Source organism: Opisthocomus hoazin, chromosome 1, assembly GCF_030867145.1.
Source record: "Opisthocomus hoazin isolate bOpiHoa1 chromosome 1, bOpiHoa1.hap1, whole genome shotgun sequence".
Taxonomy (NCBI): domain Eukaryota; kingdom Metazoa; phylum Chordata; class Aves; order Opisthocomiformes; family Opisthocomidae; genus Opisthocomus; species Opisthocomus hoazin.
Window position 1 is genome coordinate 20,859,675 of NC_134414.1, and position 17,603 is coordinate 20,877,277.

Genomic DNA, 17,603 nt, shown 5'->3' on the forward strand with positions numbered 1-17,603 from the left:
TAAGTTTCGCAATGAACTCTTAGGAGGTCACTTTCAGCTCTGCTTCTGCAAAAACCTGCAAGTATGTAACAGTGTGTGTATGTAACAAGCACTGATGCAAGATGCAAGATTTGGACCTCAGGTCATAGCATAAATAACTTTGCCAGCATTCTTGGCTCTGTGAAAAGCAAATTGGAATAGATCTTATACTTTCCCAAAAAGATTCCCTGTTCTCCTTATATAGGAAACATTACTGCTAACGGAGTAGTCATACTGTGATGGAATAGCATGGAAGCAGGACATCTGTTTATCATTAATGTCCGTAGTACATATAGTTACTTCAGAGCATCTCTAAGAATTTGTGAGAAAAATCAAGACACTTGTCAAACAAGGCTGTGACTTGGGAAGCATAGCAAAAAACATTACCGTGTACCTTGCACTACCTCAGATTAACACTTACCCAATAACTTGGTGCTCAAAATACTGCAGTGTCCTTTGAAGAGTTTGCCGAATGGTCTGAGGCTATGGAAGAATAATAATAAAAAAAAAATCATAAGATTAGGAAAGTACAGTTTAATTAACATTCTCTTTTAACACACTATTTTTCACCAGTTTTACTCCTACTCATCTCCTACCTGCTAGGTGCCCATCATAGCAATGGCTATGAAATATTATCCATTCCTTATATCTTACTTCACCATTTAAATAGGAAGGAATTTTATAATGTGTCATAATTAATACTGCTTACAAGACTAGTTGTGCATAGCAAAGGAGCCACTTCACTACTAGCTCTCAAAAAAGATATCACCCACTACTTATCACATTATTTTGAAATACTTAATTTAAAATAGTTGCAAGAAAATGCTATTATTTTGTGGTTAAAGTATCACCAGAAGAAGGCATTGGGTTTTTAAACTTTGTATGCTCCTTAGAGCATTTTGTACTAAAGAATATTATAAAGACACAATTTATTTTGTCTTACTTTCCTGACAAGCTATGACTCTACAGTCATCTTTAAAATTAGCAGGAAACTCAAATTCGTCAAAAGAAAATCATATGTTTCAAGAGTTTATATGCTATTTCATTTTAACAGCAGTTCACCAAACTACGTAAGTGTATATGTTTATTAGCTTTATTACTAATACTACAGTGTTCACCAAAATACACATGTACATATTTATGTTTATTTTCCTCACTACTACTGCTGTTGCTGCTATTCTATTATTTTGAATTAATTGATGAGAACACTTTGGGTAAATAAAGCAAAGGTGGAGTCCACGTCACTGTCTTTGGAATTTTCCAAGTCACTTATGGCAAAACATCATTCTTCCATAATGACTGGTTTGTACCAAATCTGAGGTTTTTCACCTGTCCATTCTGTCCTGGTGCCAGAGGCCAGTCAAAGGTACACAACTGGGATTTATAAGACTTCCTTCTGCATCAGCAGCACACAGGGATATTTTGATCAGGCTTGCAGTAGCAAACACTCATATTTTAGAGATATTTGGTATTTCCCTACCTTCTGGAAAAGACATCTAATTGTTTTGGAAAGTAATAGTTCCAATGTCCCTTAATTGGAGGAACTGCATTCTAAAACCACCATCATCTTTGAAAGTCTCAGATTTTGCTTAATGCTGTACAGATTTAGCAGTTCAAGAGCTGCATTTTCTTCCTACTGCTGCCCATGAGTTTGCAGAAGGAGGTATCTGTTTTGATGACGGCAGGCATGAAAAAGTCTATACCAAACTACACTAGGTTTTTGCAATTGTAAAAATTTCTTTTTTAATACCAAACTATAAGAATGTGTCTACCCTTTTGAATACAAATGTGGAGAAATGCATACACTTATACAAAAATAAGCTCAAAATAGACGTAAACCTTGAAAGAAGGGGTTTTTTTTTTAATTCTGTATCAGGTAATTTCTACTATGTGGGAGCTAAGTTTACTGTGCTAAAAGGCATTAAAAGTTATATGTTCTTTTGCAAAACACAATAAATGAAACCATCACATATACAAAAAACATTCTCATTGGTACAGCAGGTGTTGAACTCTTTAGGCCTGATGGGCTACAAATATATTGCGTAGCATATTCTCACAGAGATTTAGAGGCCTTCCACGCTCAGCAGGCAGAAAAATCCATTCTTCTCATACAGAAAAGATGTATTTTCCCACTCTAGCAACTAGGCAAAGCAAAATGGCTTCAAGCAAAGAGGTCCAGACAGCTGCCACCTCCCACCTCCAGAGTGTTTCCCTCAGCCTCACTCCTTACACACAGAAGACCCGTACTCCACCAGCAACCTCCTTTGACATGAAGTGGGGAATGGTAGAAATGTCTGATTGTTAAATTAAATCACCCTTCCGGTTCTCCAAAAGTGTTTTCACAGCAAGTGTATGGAAGGCAGCAATGCCTGGTATCACAGCAGAGATGAACGAAAGCAGCTTTTTATCTTCTCAGGAAGTTTTGCAGCTTATGACACCTGAGCAGTCCTCCATGGATTGGCTTTGGCTTTCTTACGCCTAACACACAGATGTTGTGCTCCTTACCCAGGGAAAAATCCTTCTGAATACTTCAGGATGTGACCATATAAGAAATCTCCAAGTCCTGAACTTATTTCATCAATACACCTCCCTCCTCCTGCAGTACTGAATGGAAAAAGGGAAAAAAAAAAAAGCTCATGTACTGTTAACTCTCTCTTCTGAAAGCTAAATCATCTGCCTAGCCGTTGTCAGAAAATTTTATACAATCCCATGAACTCGTACTCATTTTCCCTGGCATCTCCTAAAAAATCTTAGAAATTAAGTACAGACAAAACCCAGGATTTATGGTTAAAACACTGGTCATGAACAGAGCTCTGTGTAATGTGCTCATAGCCAGTATGAAAACTGACCTGAGGAGTCACAAAGTCTTTCTTCATTTCTGACAAGAATTATTACGGCATGTCACCATGCATGGTTAAAAAGCCATTGTGCTCACCGTCTCAGTTTGCTGTCTTTCATCACTGGGGAATGTCATTTTCCTATAGACGTAATTCTGTAACTATGGCCATGACTAAACAAAATGGAGAGAAGAGATACGACACCAGCCTACAGCTACCTACAAGGGCAGCACGGTGCGCCACTTCTTCCACTACTGACCATGCAGTGCCTGTGAGAGAGAGAGAGTGGGCAGGAAAACATTTCCACCTCTATTCTGCATCCAGTGGCAAGACTGGATGGAGGCAAAACAGCTAAACCTTCTTCTAGTAGCATCTCCACGAAACACAGCTTCTGCCATTCGGGGAGATAGTCTGTAACAATAAACCTCTTCTACCACAATGTATATCTATGTCATGCAGGTACCCAGTGCCACTTCTGTACTGCAGAGGTTTAAAAGCTTCATGACCACTTAGAATGAAAGATTTAATATGAATGTAAAATAGCAATTATTACCTAAAATAGTAAATTTTAACAATTTATTTTTATTACAATGATTTACTAATATTTGGTACGCATTCCAAAAGGAATAATCACATCAGTTCACGTTTCTCAGGGCAACTCAAATTAAGAAATGTCAGTATTACTATTGTTAACTGTAAATTAATCCAAGAATTGTCATATCAGTTCATATGCAAGCTCCATCTGGAATGGTGAAATATAAGGTAGAAGAGATCACATTTTTTGTGCTAAGAAAAGACTTCCAGAAGGATTTGCTCCATAACCTGCCCAAGTACTGAGGTCAGGCTGACTGGTCTGTAGTTCCCTGGATCCTCCTTGTCCTTCTTGATGCTGAGTGCGACATTTGCCTTTTTTTAGTCATCGAGTACCTACCCTGATTGCCATAACTGGGAGACTTTCCTGTCTCCATCCCTGCATACTCAGGTAATGCGTCAATAGCCCTCCAGGGCATCCCATCCCTGCTTCCAGCTTCTTTTTGCATTTGAGCTCTGTGCTGAGGTCCCTGTTCAACCATACTATCCTTCTTCCATGCTTGCTTGACTTTCTGCATATCATAATGAACTGTTCTTACACTTTGAGGAGGCTGTCAAAGGGTCAGAAGGTCAAAGCTTCTTGTGTCGATTTAACCCACAGGCTAGTTGCCCACTGGATCCTGCCAAGACGATCTATGAAGAAGCCAAAATCCTCTCTCCGGAAGTGTGAGGTTGTGATTCCACTTATTTGTCTTTCCCACTTCTCTCAGTGTTTTGAACTCCAGCACCTCATAATCACTGTACCCAGGGCTGCCCTCAGCCTTCATACCTTCAACCAGTTCTTCCTTGTTTGTGCACAATAGCTCCAGCAGAGTATCCCCCCCCTTGTCAGTTCATTGATCACCTGCATTAAGAAATTGTTTTCAGCACACTCCAAAAAAATCTCCTGCATTGCTTGTGCTCAGACCTATTGCCCTTCTAGTAGATTTTGGGTTGGCTGAAGTCCCCCATGAGTACGAAGACCTGCCATTTTGAGGCTTCATCCACCTGTCTAAAGGTTTCCTCTGCTTTCACTTCTTGATCAGCCAGTGTGTAGCAGATGTACCACCACACCACCCCTGCTCATCTGCCCTCTGTTCCTCACCCTCACATTCTGGGCCAGCTTGGTCCGTCCAAAGGCAACTGCCTACACACTGCTGTCACATCTTTGCATAGAGTGAAGCTCCTGCTCCTCACCTTCCCAGCCTGTCCTTCCTGAAGAGCCTGTGTCCATCTCGTGCAGCACACCCATCCTGAAAGCCATTCCACACAAGGATGTGTGCAATCCCACAGGAGGTCCAAGCTCAGTGGACTGTCTAATGCCACCTGGTTGCTCCCCATGCTGACTGCATTTGGGCACAGGCACTTGAGATGGGCTCCCGGTTGTGGTGCTTTCATGAGGTGAGCATAAGAGCCTCTTCCATCTTGTTGCTCCTATGATACTTCTTCACCGCTCCCCCTTCCCTTCAGAGAATGATACCCCCTCCCTGACAAGCATAGTTCAAAGCCCTCCTCACAAGGTTGTGAAGCCTGTTAGCAAAGACATCCTCACCTCACTTTGTCAGGTGAATGCCATTCGTGCGCAGCAATCCTTGCTCCTCAGAGAGTGCACCATGGAGACCCCAGCCCTGCCAGCAACACCAGCCGCACAGCCAGGGGCTGTCCTCACTAGACGTGTCCGCTCCAACCAGAGACTTTCCCCTCACCAGCAGGATTGAGACACCAGTTCGGCACCCACACCCTTTGCACTCAGAGCTGTGTAGTCACCCCTGATATACTCAAGGTGTCCCCGGGTTGTATGGTTGGTGCCTACATGGATGAGCAGCAGGGGTCATAGTCCAACAGACAAAAGAGCTTTGGCAGCCTCTTTGCAACACCATGTCCAGGCTCTTAGCAAGCAGCAAACCTCCTGAGGCAGCAAGGCAGGCTGGCAGATGTGTGCCTCTGTCTCCTCAGGAGAGAGCTTCTGACACCTACCATCCTCCTTTTCTTGAAGCCTCTAAGGGTTGAGGCTCAGCTGGCTCTGATGCCTCATCCCACCTTTTCCCAGGGCACTGTATCTGCTCTGTAACTGCTGAACCTTAAGTGGAAAAGGGGCCTTACTTGTGTTGTCAGAAGTAACAAACCTCCAGCCTCCTCCACCTGAGGAGTTTCCACCCTTGACCCTCAAGGGTTATCTCTATTTTCCCCTCCATCCTTGCAACACCAGGCCCAGGTTCCTGGCTCTGCAGGCGCCTCTGGAAAGACCTGTCCATCCTGCCTGATGCATACAGCCTGCTCACTGTCTCCTACAGCTCTTCCATCTGGCAACCCAGCGCTGCAACCAAAGCCCACTGCCGTTGTACAGCAGCAGGCAGCGATCCTGGCCACAGCAGCCCTGCCATGACAGCTGCTGTGACTCTGCCAGCCACCACTGTTTGCAGGATGCACTTGTAGAGAAATCTGCCCTTCTTGCTAGACCTCACTTGGCTCTCTAGTAGTGCGAAGCTGGTTCAAGACCTGAAGCTAGAGGAGTAATCACTCTTCAAAAGCACTTTTAAGACTAACTGGAGAAAATCTTTATGGAGACATTTGTCTAAATGATTTTTAAGTATTCCATGGTTTTTATCTCAGACAACTTCCTTTGAAAAAGAATTCCAGTTTAAAGATTGTGTCCAAAATTGCACTTTTTTTCTGAATTTAATTTTGCCTTCTTTTAACTTCATTGCCTCCGGTTTTGGAGGCAAAGGGGAGAGGACTTCCACTTTAATTGCATCCCTTGTTATAAATGTCTTTCCTAAGGCAATCAAATGTAAGCTATCCAATCTCCTCTCAGAGGAAAGAGACTTTAGCCTATTCCCTAGCCATTTTCTGTTGCCTCTGAAATGTCTTTCAATTGATTGCAACACCTTCAGAAATAAACAGTAGGGCTCATCTGCCCAACTGTAGGCACCCAAAGTGATTCATTTCATCCTACAGTTGGCATCTGATACATGCCTGAGGACTCAGTCTTTAGAAATACTTATTTCTTTCTTCTGTCTAGAAAAGATAGTGAGTGATTGCTTTAGACTTCGACATCTTTTAAATGTTTAAGGACAGACAAACCCCACCCTGAGGTGACAGAACTGCACACAGTATCCCAAATGACTCGGTCTAAATTTATATGAATGCAGTTTCAAATTCTCCATGTGATTCCTTCTGCATCCTGAGACAACCAGACAGAATTAGAGAAGACAGGGACTGTGTGGAAACAGGGAGGTCCAAGCAAAGAGAGCAGCCAGGTATAGTTTCTGCTTAACCCTAACAATGCTTCAAAGATTCCTCCTGGCAAAAGCTAAGTGGCTTCTAGCTGAGCCTCAGAAGTGCTTCAGCAGTCATGCTCTTAAAAAACTTGAGTGCTTAAAATTTTAAACATGAAAGTTGAAGCACTGAAGAGCATAATAGGCTCAGCTAGAAACCACTTTGCTTCTATCAGAATTTCTTCAAGGAAGTCTGTCGGGTCAGGGGGCTCCTCCAGACTCTCGTGCCCTGGGGAGCTGCGAAGTCCTTCCTAGAGGAATCTGCACTTCTGCACACGGCAGAGGCAAGCTACCACAGACCTCAGCCAAATCAGCACTTTGATGTTGAAAGTTTTACATGCTTCAGATTTGGAGTGTTCAATCAGTAACTCAGCAGATGTGTATGACTTTAATTGTCGGCCTCACTGCTGGTGATCGTTCATTAATGAAAAACACTTCTTTTTTCATGTTTCAGAACCAATTTTAGTCAAGTCTTTGTGCATAGGTGATTACAGATCTCTTAAGAACACATGAGCAGGCATGCACCTGGCCCATCTGGAAGGAAACAAACAGGAAAAAAGTAATTTTCACATCCAGTCTGGGTTTTTTTAATATTTACCCCATGATCATGAAAGCAGTGGAAAACTGTTCTTTCCCTGTCCTTCTGGTCACCAGAATACTGATGTTAAAGAGGCCATAAACACAGATTCAAGGCTCCAGCTGAAGACAAACATTTATCAGCATTCCCAAATGCCAGAAGTGGGGAGATAAGCACTGAAATTGCTGCAGCTAGGGAAAAGAAGAACTGAAAACTAAAAGAAAGGCTCCTTTGGCATCCCACAATTTACTGATGACGTAGAAAGGAGGAAGGCTCCCTAACAGGTCCTTGCAGGTCTTGCACAGCCAGGATCCCTCCCTGTCCCCTTCCCAGTAGCCAAAAAATGGAATGAAAGGGCACAGACAGAAATAAGAAACAGAGAAGCAGAGGGCCAAACATAAGCAACTATTTGAAAATTAAAAAAAAAAAAAAAATCTTTCAGGGTTTAATAGTGCTTTGGATTACATAATCAGGAAAAAAAATTTTTACTCTCTAGCTTCTGAATCTTTAGGGTGCACCCATTTTTTTCTCTGTAATTGTACAAGCTAAAAATGTGTTTTTTCTTCATGAAAACCAGCTTCGTGATTCCAGAGGTCTGTGCTTTAGACAAAGGCACCAAATGCTTGCAGACCTCCATGACTACCACCAGATTTGGTATCAAGACGGGAAGATGCAGAATCCCCAGGAGGTGACTGTCTGGGGATCCAGAGTGGGATGACTGACAGCTGAAGGCAAAACAAGCTGCCTTGCAACAGCTCACGATGATCCTGCCAGGACCAGGCACGAGCCCAGCGCCTGAGCTCAGCACCACCTTGCACCTAAACCTGAGACCATTCTGCTCCACAGTTCATGCAAACTGGATTACTATTCACAGAGAAATACTTGTCCGCATCACATAAAATGCCCTGATTTAATAAATAACATTCAGACTAAGAATTTTACTCCATACTATTTCATGGCAACAACAATGCAAACACTCTGAAGAAATAAAGCAGAGCTAAATAATAATTAGAAATTGTAACTGCCGCATCCCAAGCTGCCTTTCAGTTAGAAGAATCACAGACATTACGGATGGAAATTGCCTATTAGATCATCCAGTCTAACTCCTCGACAGTGAAGGATAAGTATCTCAGGGTACTATCCATTATAATACTGGCTAGCATCCCTTTGTTCGTCTTGGAATTTCAGCCATGTCTGGAATGGATAGAAGATACATTCTGTGCTGCAGAAAGAAAGTATTCAGTAGGTGAGAATACAACAGGTGATCTACCGCTAACGCTACCTGTTCATCTCTTAATGCAACTCACATATACTACATAAAATCATCAGTGCTACTCCAGCAGACAGATAGGAAACGAAAGTCTTTGCACATCAGTCTTTCTCAATGAATTTCTTCTGCTGGGATAGAATAAACCCAATTTCCTCAGTATAACTGGACCTAATTTTATACGCAGAGCTGCAAGGATGCTTATCCCTTTGAGACCTATAGACAAACCACAGATTTTTCTTGTCTTCATTTTGAAACTGAGTTTGAGAGTTAGCAAGCAGACACATTTAGAAAGAATTTGGATATGAGATGGAATGATTTATTCTACTGAAAGTATTTTACAACAGCCTTAGTATTAGCACAAGAGGTAGAAGGGAAGAGAGGACTTCTCTCTGTGTTAACATTCTAAGTAACTGCTGTGAAGTCCTAACCGTCTCTGCTCAAGCGGTTGGAAATGAAGGACATTCACCCTCATTCAGATGTAGCCATGACTGCACACTGCTGCTCAGGGGCATATACCGGTGATCATAACGTTTCCTTGTACTTCACAACCTCTTTCTCTATTTTTTGCATCTGGGCACTTTGTCCAGGGGAGAGCCAGAGAAGTGCAAAACAATTGAGATCAATTTGGTGGGATTAACACCAGCGCTGCTCCGCTGCTCCGCTCTGGTCTGTTGGCCAGCAGCTGAGATCTGCCTGTGGGCAGCCCTGATCCCCAGCGGAGATATGCTCTCTGCTTCCAGGCAGCAAAGACGCCTGCAATGTATGAATGTTTCTGAGACACATTTCCTTTCCAAGCACTGTAGGGAAGTCAAAATTTCAGGCTGGAACTATACAAACATTAAGAAAGCACAATCAGTCTAATTACTAGACGTCAAATATCCAAACTCACCCTAAATAAAAATTCATCAAGGTCAACACAATGCTGCAGGCTCAGGTGCAGCTATACTGATTTTTTTTTATATTTTGTTGGCTCAGGCTGAAGTTCCCTTGCATGAGGTGTTGAACTACTGAATAAAACAAACCAACAATACCCACCGTGATTCTCATATTAATAATATTTTCCAGAATGTTCCTATTGAAGACATCTCAGCTCTGTTCCACACTATGAAACAGCAGACTGACTGGCTACAGACTGCTCATGTGACCTTCCGTATAAATGGCTTTTCTCTCTGTTAAGTTAAAAGATACCAGGCAAAAGTCTGATTTTATTATACCTTAAAAAAATTAATCCTGTTGCCTGTTGGAATTAGAAATTAGTGGTTTCTCATGGGATGTGCCTTTCTTCACCACTTTCGTGCTTTTTTTTCCTGCACACCTTTATTCCTGAGGAGGATGTTACTCACCTAAAGCTCATCCAGCCTGAGCTATTAAGTGAATAAGCTCATCACACCGACGATATGGATATCATTTGACATTATCTTACTTCATTCAGAAAGATAGGCATAAATTATTCTTACAACAGTAGAGCTTATACATACCTGATGGGTTAATGTGAGTCATAAGGCGCTCAGAGTACTTGTGCAAAATTTTTTCAAAATCTCATGTAAAAATCAGCTTCTTACCTCTCCTGCTAGTGGTAACAACTTGTTATTGCTACTAAAAAGAGTAGCTATTCCTTGAGACTAAATGGTAAAAGTTCATGATGGAGCCAGTTTCAATTTCACCTGCTGTATTGCAACTTCTCCGCCAAAACCCTACCTCCACTCACTGGAGGATTCACTTGCAATTAAGCAATTTGAAGCCACAGCAGTTCTGTGACATAAGTAATAGCCTAAATAACAGTCTTCAGTTTCACTTTTCTCCCACTTTCAGGAAAAAGGCTCTACTCGAAAAGACAACTCTTAAATTCCAAATACTTGGCAGCAGCCAGTAGTAGCTTCCTAACTTAAACAGGAAAAAAACGTTCTTAATTTAATGTGCCTTCAGCTGGGCCTTTAAAGAATACCAGGAATAATTCTGAATGAACAGAAAAGTACAACAGAAGTGATTTTCACTTAATAATGCTTATAGTTCAAGAGACGCATTACATAGGCCATTCAGAAAATAAAATCAAACGGAAACGTAAGTCAGTTTGATGCTGTGTCATGCTGTAATTCTCTTTCCAGAAAGATCAGTACAGCGCTTGGGGGTACGCAGTCTCCTCTGAATGCATGCCCAGTCACTCTCAGCTCCTTCAGGGCAGTCCATGCCCCTTAGATGGGAGCAGACTATTTGACTTTTCAAATCAGTGACAATTTTTTTTTCCGATTTTGATTCTATTTTCAGCCTGGATTGGATACAAGTCAAGATAGAACTGGAGCAAATGTGAAAATGGCTGCAAGGAACTGGAATTCAGTAAGACACTAAACGGCATTTCTACAGAATAAAATTTTGTGCACTGGTGCCAGGATATCATTCCCATATAGCAGAGCTCTTAAAGGCAGAAAAATATATATTGATAATTAATAGCATATAGTATCATCATCTCTAGTTATAATTAACCAAAATTGACATTATTGTGGGTGTAAAATTCATCCTTTAAAATGTAACACAACAACAAAGCTGGAATCAGGAGAAAAATATATTGTTAAATTTGCTTGTGACGTACATGTAATTATTGCAGTTGATTTCTTAAAAACAAGGTGATAAATCAATGTGCCTGCTAGGTTCCTAGCATTTTAGTATTTATCTCCAAAAACTGGAACTCAGCCCATTGGGAAGAGCACCTATTCGTTTTGACAGCAGCCAGATCTAGCTCCAAATCTCTCTGATAGAGTAGGTAACCAAAGACCCTTTGATGGTGCTTCAAAAGGAGGACAAAAGGGACACCTGTGTCCAGTCAGGAACATCGACACATTAGAGTGGATAGGAGCTGCCTACACAATTACGGGCTCAGCTTTGTGGGGACATCACAGGAGTGAGGGCTGCGAGAGCCAGACGTGGGACAGTAAGCACAGAGCACTGTTGGCCATGATCTCGTGAGATAAAGGAGTCACAAGAGCTGCATGTGTGCAATGCCCAGGGTTTATTGCACTGAGCAGCTAAGTTTGGTCCCACAAAACATCACCTTCATGCTCAGGCGCTGAGCAGAGCCCCAGCGGGGCACGGTCCCCCGGCTCTTAGGTCCACGGCGCTCGGCTGTGCCTGGCTGCTGGGAGAGCCTCAGCCCTCCTGCTGCCAGTGCTCCTGCGTACTCAGCAAAGCAGCACTTCGGGGGGCAACAGGGCAGCAGCTTGAAGTGCTGTTTAGTATACGCACAGTTGTTCGCTGAGCGCAGCTGTGACAAGAAGCTGCCTCTCTTCTCGCATCGCCACTGCTCTGCCTCCCTGGTGCACCCCGCTCCCCTGACCTTCGCCAGCACACCCTACTCATGAATGCCAATGGCAGGGTATGGATGGAGGTCTGCTCGTCTTCCTCATCATCGCATACTTTTCTCCAAAATATGCAGCTGTTTTGGTGGGAGTCGAGCCCTATCATCTTCCTGCTTCTGGTTGTTAAAAGAGAGGGTTTGGGGGAAGCAAGTTCCAGATGAACAGCGTCCATCCTTCAGCCATCCAGACATGTTGGGAAACATGCCCGAACCCACAGGAACATAAAATGACCCTGTGCTGATTGAGGATCTGGCCCCTACATCCTCTAGTATAACAGCTGCAGGAAAAGTCTCTAAAAGCACGTTTAAGAGAAAAGTTGGAAAATCATGTGTGCCGGAAGGTACTAGAAGCTGTTCTCCAGGAGCAAGCAGAAGGGGTTGGATTAAACGCTGCAACACAGGAATGTTCACTTTTTCATTTTTCCCACAGGTCCACAAAAAGCAGTATTTGTGCAAAGGCACACTCAGCTAAACTTGAGACCAAGGTTAGAAGCGATACAAAATGCAGTACCTTCTTTTCACTGTATTTTAGTATAAAATATCTCAAGTACTCAATTACTGCATTTTAATTTACAGAATCTCTTTCCACTGACAGTTAGTACAGTTGCACTAACTCAGGAATACATTGCACAGGAGATACTATTTTCACACACATTTTTCCATTACCACTCATAGGACCTAGCCTGCTTGCACAGCCTTCTTGCCGCTCTGCCTCACGGACAGAGCTCTTGCTCAGCTCCTTCAGCCCTTGGATGCTCCTTCCTGCTCAGCTCCAGGATCTCCACAGCCCCAGAGCAGCTCTTGGCAGCCCCTGCTACTGTCACATCCAAACAACATCACCTCAGGGGTTTCTCTGCATGCCACAGCAGTATTAAACACACACACAGATTTTTTTCCTCAGTGAAAACACAAAAAAAATACTTTACTCTGTATTTCAGTCCTAGCCGTCACCAAAGGAAAGCACAAAATTGAGGCTAAGTAGAAACGTCGGGAACCTGTAGCATCCTTCAACTTTGAAAGTGTTCAGCATCAGGGTGGGGACAAATTGCTGCTGTATTCATGTTGGAAAGGAAAACATTAAGCCACTGCAGGCAATATATACAGTGTACACATTCACACACACTCGTATGTACGTAAATATATGATTATTCACTTAACAGAGACTCGTACCTACAGTATCATGGAGTGAAGATATATCTACGTCTATAAGAAAAGCGTTAAAGCTTTTTGTTCGGAAAGAACATATGTCAATGCACCCTTCAGACTTGCCTTTTAATTTTACGGACAATGGAAATGAGTCCTATCTGACACCAGCTTTACTGGCAAAGTATTTTTTTTTTACTTCTAATAAAAGTTATTCCTGATTCGTATTAGCAGATGTGTGAAAATAATCAAAGTGTTAGACATATGGCAACCTGACTTGTTGCAAGAAGGCATCTATTCAGTATCACGGAACAGATTCTCAATAAGAAAAGAAAGCACCAAAATAACAACGCACCTGAACAGTGACTTCTCAGAGTGAAAAATAAAAAGACAGGGGACCTGATTCTCTTCTTATAGCATAATTGTGGCAACATGACTTTTTAGACTTAATCTCATTAATTTATGCCAAAACGTGTAAGATGGGAGTGAAGCACTAGTTACGAAGCCAAGATAAAAAGGGAAATGTTAAGCAATAAGTATCACATATTAAAATTTAAAAAAAACTATAGTTTTTCAGCAATAAGGGTTGCTACAGTTATCTCCCCAGGAAGCCATGGAAGCTGTTGTTTGGGACATGAAAACCAGGCTGGATGAAATTTGTGCGTTCGCAAATGAAATTGCTCTGAGAGCAGGATGGAAAGAGGACTATAAGATCCATCAAAGTTCCCTCATCTCTTAATTAAAAGAACATGCTTATTTTAAAAACAAATTCAACTGATCAAAGCTGTAAAACTGTAATTGTCTTTTGTAGCAAGTCAATATAGGAGGTAACAGTCAAAGCTGAGAAAATACAAATACTAAGGTGATCTAAAAATACTGCACTGAGCTACTTCAGAATACTTCAAATATTCTGGGTAACACATGCTCTAATTATACCATTGTGCTATTATCAAATTAAATAGCTACTTTTTTTTTTTTTGTACTAAAACAAGACAGGTCACCTGAGATATCATCTATTACTGTCGGCATTACAAGCCCAGATTCTCAGTGGAGAGGGGGCAAAAAAAAAATCAATGGGAAAGCAAAGTCTTAACCGAAACTGAACGGCTACAAGCTCTGTGAGGCAGCGCTAACTTCTCCCATCAAGCAGCGTGTCTGCTCCCACCCAGCCAGGTCAAGAAACATCGAACAGCAGAGAGCGTATTAAAACCAAAGCAACCTGACAGCTGACGGTGATGAGACTCGTCAGTAATTTCCAAAGCTGGATAACAATGTGCAAAAAGATGACCCAATGCCAGAACGGCCGATACAGTTGTCTTACAGATTCAGACTACTTGTTGCAGTTAATGTTTCAGACCTTAGCACGTTAAAATATCTCAGAGACCAAAGGAGCAGTCGGTCGCAGCTGAAACTCTGGGAGGAAAGCGTAGCTATGGTCCCAGAGGTATTTACTGGAGCGCGGCACGCTCGCAACAGCAAGGCTGGAGAAGAACCTTTCCACTCCACACGAGTCTGCCGGAACTCCCGAGCCACTGACCGCAGCCTTACAACGCGGTACCCGCGCTACGGGCTCTGCCCAAATTCGCCGCTCATTTTGGCGCACACCGCGCTTCGGTGACTCCCACCTACAGGAGTGGCTACCCCGAGGCACGGACTGCGAAGCACGCTTCGGAGATAAACTGATCTCTCGGGAATGCCGGCGCACCTGGGAGGCGCGGGGAAGTCTGTTGCCGAAATATTTCTGAACAGAAAGCGGAAACTTTCTCTATTTTTACCTCGTTCGGCAGGGAAGAGCCCTGTCGCCTCCCCTGCGCCCCAGGCAGGACGCGCCCGCCGCGCACCACACGGGCGCAACTCCTCACGCAGAACACCCCGCTGCTGGCACCAGACAGCGACCAGCACCTCAGGATTTTAACTGGGAGAGGGACCCGGCCGAAACGCGCGTACCGCTGCCTCCCGACCCGCCCGCCAGCGCCGGGCCGCCGAGACCCGCGCTCCCGCAGCCGGCCCCGCAGCGGGGCGGGCACGGCGGGGCGGGGGGCTCCGGCGGCCCCGCGGGCACCGCCGCCGCCTCCTCCCCGGCCCGGTCCCGGCCCCGCGGAGCCGCTGGTGTCTGCGCGGCGGGCGGGGGTGCCGTCACTCACCGCGGGGGCCGTCAGCCGGCGGATGCTCTCGCCCAGCGAGTCCAGGTTGACCCGGCGGCGGCGGGGAGCGCGGCGCGCACCGGCGCTGGCGGCGGCGGCGGAGGGGGGCTCGGCGGGGCCGGGGGGGCTGCGGCTGCCGTTCCAGCAGAGGCGGGACAGGGGACACTCGCCCTCCTCCTCGGGGCTGGTCTCCGGGCAGTCCGAGCCCAGCGAGCTGAAGGACTCCGAGGAGATCTTGCGCCGGGACATGGTGCCGTGGGGGCGGCGGCGGCGGCGGCTCGGCTCAGCGAGGGGCGGCCGGCGGCGGCGGCGGGCGGGGGCGGCCGCCTGGCATGGCCGCGGGTGCCCCTGGGCGGGAGGCGGCGGAGGCGCCGAGGCCCTGCCTGCCCCTCGGCGCCGCTGCCCGGCTCCGCGCTGAGCCGCGCCCGGCCGGGGAGCGCGGGTGCTGCGCGGCGCCGCGCCGGGAGGCTTTAAAGCGGCGGCGGCGGCGGCTGCCACCCCCCCGCCTCGGCCGCCCGCCCTCCCTCTCCCCTCCCCCGGCTCCCTCGCTGCTCCGCGGGAATCACGTGTTGTTTGGAGCCCTTTCCCCCTCCTCCTCCTCCTCCCGCCTTCCCCCGCCCCGCTCGCCGAGGCCCGCAGCCGCCTCCTGGCCCCGCTGCCCCGCGCCGGGGGGACGCCGCCACCTCGCCGCTGCCGGGCGCGGGGGGGGGGGGCCGGTGCGGGCAGGGCGCGCTCCGCTGTGCCCCCTGCGCTTCGGAGCCGGGCGAGGGGGGAGCGGGGGGAGCGGGGCCGGTACCTCCGCACGGCTCCGCGGGGAGCGGCTGACCCCGTGCGGGGGCTGGGGTCTCCCCGGGGCCCTCCCGGTGCGGCCGCTCGGCCCCGGCCCCGGCCCCGCGCCGCCGCCGTCCGGGCGCCTCGGTGCTGGACAGCTCCCGGGGCGGGGGGGGCGGCTGGGGGCTGGAGCCGGCCGCCGGCCCCGGGAGGAGGAGGTTCCTCCCGCCTGTGTGCAGGCGGCGGGGCTGGCGGTGCGGGTCGTGTCCGGTGACGGAGAGACTGGATGCGGTCCCGGCGGCCGGCCCTGCGCCGCAGCCTGGCGAGGGGGCAGAGGAGCGGGGCGGAGGGCGCGGGGTGCCTCCCGCCCGGCTCTCCCTGCCCGGTCGGTCGGTGTAAGGACACCCCGAGAGCCGCACGGCAGCAGCGGTCACCCCGCCTCGCCGGGAAGCGCGGTCTCGGCTATCGCAGTGCGTCCTGCCGTCGAGGAAGACAGCTTGTCGTTACTTTGCCTTCTTTTAAGCAAAACTTTCAAAAGGCAACGGTTTTAAGACAGCTTTCGTCCTGCCTTCCCGCTGTATTAGAACCTATCGTGGTTCTGTTGACCCTACCGATAGAACACGTCTTTTAGAACCTTACCCTGTTAGATGTGTGGGTGCAGCCTAAGCAAGAACCCACCGGAGAGACTGGGAAGATTTCCACAGGTGTGAGGGAGCTGCTGAGCACGGCCCTGGGCAGCACAAACCGTGTGCCTGCTTTCGGAAGGGGCACGGTTCTGTGGCTGGGCACGCTGCTTTTAACTACGGCACGACAGCCCTTGCCAGGGCATTGCTTCCAGTGTCATCATCCCTGTTTCTCTGGGCTCACCCAGTTTCTATTTCCTTTTTTTTTTCCCCTAGAAAAACACATATGGAGCAAGAGAAGCCATGAATCTCCTTTCACATTGCCATACTATTAAAATTTCTGGGGCTTGAATCCTGTGGCTTGAAAGGATGTATAACAAAGCCAGAGTGGTCCATACTACCTCCTGTTGCCTTATTAAATATTACACTTGGGATGCAGAGACATTTTGCAGTCCTGGTGATGCCCTCAGCAGCTCTAGGGCAGGAATCAGACATGACTTCACCTGAGAGTTAACTCACACGTGAACTTCCAGATCCGTTGTCCTCCTCTGTCTTTCCTCCTCTAGGGAATAAGAATATTCATCAGCATCTGAGTGCAGAGAGACGAGACAGTTACCTTTTCCTTCTGCCCGCTAAAGAAATCCTCATCTTAATAGATTCTTTGAGACTTGCTGCACAAGCCCCTGCCTGCCCTCAGGCCAAGCTCCTGCCGTTGAGGAGAGTCAGGAGTTAAGGGGTCTGGAAGGTGTCCTTTGGTGCTAAACACTGTCCCTAGCATGGGGTACTTTGTGTTAAGGTGTGAACTTTCTTCACATGCTTCAGTTTGCATTAAAGAAACTTTCTTCTTCTACACCTTATGATACAGTCCTCAGCACAGCAAACTTCCACTGGTTGCCTGGCTGATGCTGTGACAGTGAAAACTGGGTAAGAGCCACATAGTTTAACACGGAAAATGCAAATACATATTTATAAGTCTAAACTGCTAAAATTCCGAAGTGTCAACTGGTTCCACGTGCAGTACTT

General features: G+C 46.4%; 1 protein-coding gene across 2 annotated transcripts in view; it reads right to left on the bottom strand.

Moving 5' to 3' along the window:
* Positions 1-15,478, bottom strand: part of GUCY1A2 (guanylate cyclase 1 soluble subunit alpha 2) — a 187,469-nt gene extending 171,991 nt beyond the window's left edge. For both annotated transcript variants that reach the window (XM_075418253.1, XM_075418263.1), the window contains exons 1-2: positions 15,187-15,478; positions 440-501 (exon numbers count right to left, since the gene is read on the bottom strand). In XM_075418253.1, coding sequence (XP_075274368.1) covers positions 440-501; positions 15,187-15,435 — 311 coding nt within the window. In that variant the 5' untranslated portion in view covers positions 15,436-15,478. The remainder of the gene's footprint in view (positions 1-439; positions 502-15,186) is intronic.
* Positions 15,479-17,603: the final 2,125 nt, after the last annotated feature.